At 30.0% G+C, this 2,258-nt stretch overlaps 1 protein-coding gene across 1 annotated transcript; it reads left to right on the forward strand.

The window, feature by feature from the left end:
- Positions 1-329: 329 nt before the first annotated feature.
- On the forward strand, positions 330-757 carry LOC111689581 (chymotrypsin inhibitor-like). The gene is made up of 2 exons (XM_023452050.2): positions 330-447; positions 526-757. Exons 1-2 carry the CDS (start codon positions 381-383, stop codon positions 696-698), a joined length of 240 nt encoding a protein of 79 aa, XP_023307818.2. The 5' UTR covers positions 330-380; the 3' UTR covers positions 699-757.
- Positions 758-2,258: the final 1,501 nt, after the last annotated feature.

Raw genomic sequence — 2,258 nt, forward strand, 5'->3', positions numbered from 1 at the left:
ATCTATGGTATAATCTAAGGTCCTGTCTGAGGTGTAGTTTACAATCTAGTTCATAGACTAGTCTATATTATAGTATATAGTCTCGTTTTTAGTAATAGTGTTGTAATACACCAAAATACATGAATTTTGTATTAAATGTATGAAATAAATATATTGTTTTTATTGAAATTGTATCAATAAAGTTAGTTAGCAATCAACATAATTTTTTTTAAGTTGCCATCACAACTGCATATTATGCAAATAATAATAAAATATATTTATAAATAAGAAGCTTGAGTAAATAAGAAAAAAGGTATATAAGCTCGAGAGGTAGTAATAAAAACATCAGTTGTTTTTAACCCTAAATTCTAAACTTTAAACTTCATTTTAAAAAAAGAAAAATGGCCAAATTCTTTAACCTTTTTTTGGTTTTAGCTGTCGTTTTAGCTTTTGCAGCAGCCATTCAAGGTATGCAGATAAACTGTTAAAATACCTGAAACACCATTTACGATTTAAGTAATTTTAATTATTTTTATAAATTTTTAGCTCAGCGTTGTGGTCCCAACCAGGAATTCTACCCATGCGGGTCTGCCTGTCCTCCTAAATGTGGTGAATCTGGCATGAAAGCATGCGCTATGCGATGTGTTGTTGGTTGTCAGTGCAAGCAAGGTTACTTGCTTAACTCAAATAACGAGTGCGTTCCTCCAGAAGAGTGCTAATTAATTTGATTTTTATTGAAGGCATGATTTTAATAAAATGATTTGAAAAAAATTATTAATAAAATGTTATTCATAAATATAGATTATAGACTTAACTGAATATAGATTAGTCTTTAAACTAGACTATGGCCAAGAATGTAGAGTAGAATATAGTCTAGACTAGACTATTTTCGAGACTATAGACTGGTCCAAAGACTATACTTTAGACAAGACAATAGACTTGACTAGCTTAGACTATAGGATAGAATAAACTATAGACTAGACCATAGACTAGACTATAGACTAGACTATAGACTAGACTATAGACTAGACTATAGACTAGACTATAGACTAGATTATAGACTAGACTATAGACTAGACTATAGACAAGACTATAGACTAGACTATAGACTAGACTATAGACTAGACTATAGACTAGACTATAGACTAGACTATAGACTAGACTATAGACTAGACTATAGACTAGACTATAGACTAGACTATAGACTAGACTATAGACTAGACTATAGACTAGACTATAGACTAGACTATAGACTAGACTATAGACTAGACTATAGACTAGACTATAGACTAGACTATAGACTAGACTATAGACTAGACTATATACTAGACTATATACTAGATTATAGACTAGACTATAGAATAGACTATAGAATAGACTATAGACTAGACTATATACTAGACTATAGACTAGACTATAGACTAGACTATATCATTTGTCTATAGTTAAGTCCATATTCTAGTATATATTATAGTCTATGTTCAAGTATTTAGTCCTGTCTATGGTCTAGTCTATATCGTCTTTTATATGGTAGTAACAATGGATGAGTTACTGGGCTATAAAAAAAGATATATAAAAACAATAAAAAGCATTTATTATAATATTATGTATATATTCAAAGCACGAAATAGAACAAATGAAATACAAATCCGATATTTGATACACTACTTTGCATAACACATGTCTATAGAAAAATCGTTTACATAAATAAGGAGTCTAAGTAAGTAAAGAAGAACGAAAGTATTTAAGCTCCAGTAATGTCAGATACGAAATTAGTGGTTTTTCAATGCAAATTACAAACTTTTAAACTCCATTTATAAGAGTATTTTCTGGGTATTCGTCATTGTTCTAGCATTTGTAGCAGCAAGAGAATGTAAAAACCTGTTATTGTTGAAATTTTAAATTCGGTTCTGTTCCTTCAAAATTGTTCTCTAGGGCATACACCGGCGTATAAAGAGGCAGATGAAAAAATCACCACTACACACTATTTGTATTTTTTCAATGAAATTGCACTGAAAAAAATATTTGGCTATTTTCCATTTTAATATAGTCTAGTCTATAGTCTAGACTATGGTCTCGTCTATAGTCTAGTCTATAGTCTAGTTTATAGTCTAGTCTATAGTCTATAGTCTAGTTTATAGTATAGTCTATAGTCTAGTCTATAGTCTAGGCTATAGTCTAATCTATAGTCTAGTCTATAGTCTAGTCTATAGTCTAGTCTATAGTCTAGTCTATAGTCTAGTATATAGTCTAGTCTATAGTCTAGTCTATAGTCTAGT

This window comes from Lucilia cuprina, unplaced genomic scaffold (assembly GCF_022045245.1).
Source record: "Lucilia cuprina isolate Lc7/37 unplaced genomic scaffold, ASM2204524v1 Scaffold_6187, whole genome shotgun sequence".
Taxonomy (NCBI): Eukaryota; Metazoa; Arthropoda; class Insecta; order Diptera; family Calliphoridae; genus Lucilia; species Lucilia cuprina.

Bases quoted from the DNA above. Each gene is read 5' to 3' on its own strand.
- LOC111689581 (XM_023452050.2), top strand. From the start codon at position 381: ATGGCCAAATTCTTTAACCTTTTTTTGGTTTTAGCTGTCGTTTTAGCT. The intron at 448-525 runs GTATGCAGATAA...ATAAATTTTTAG, and splicing joins TTTTGCAGCAGCCATTCAAG to CTCAGCGTTGTGGTCCCAAC.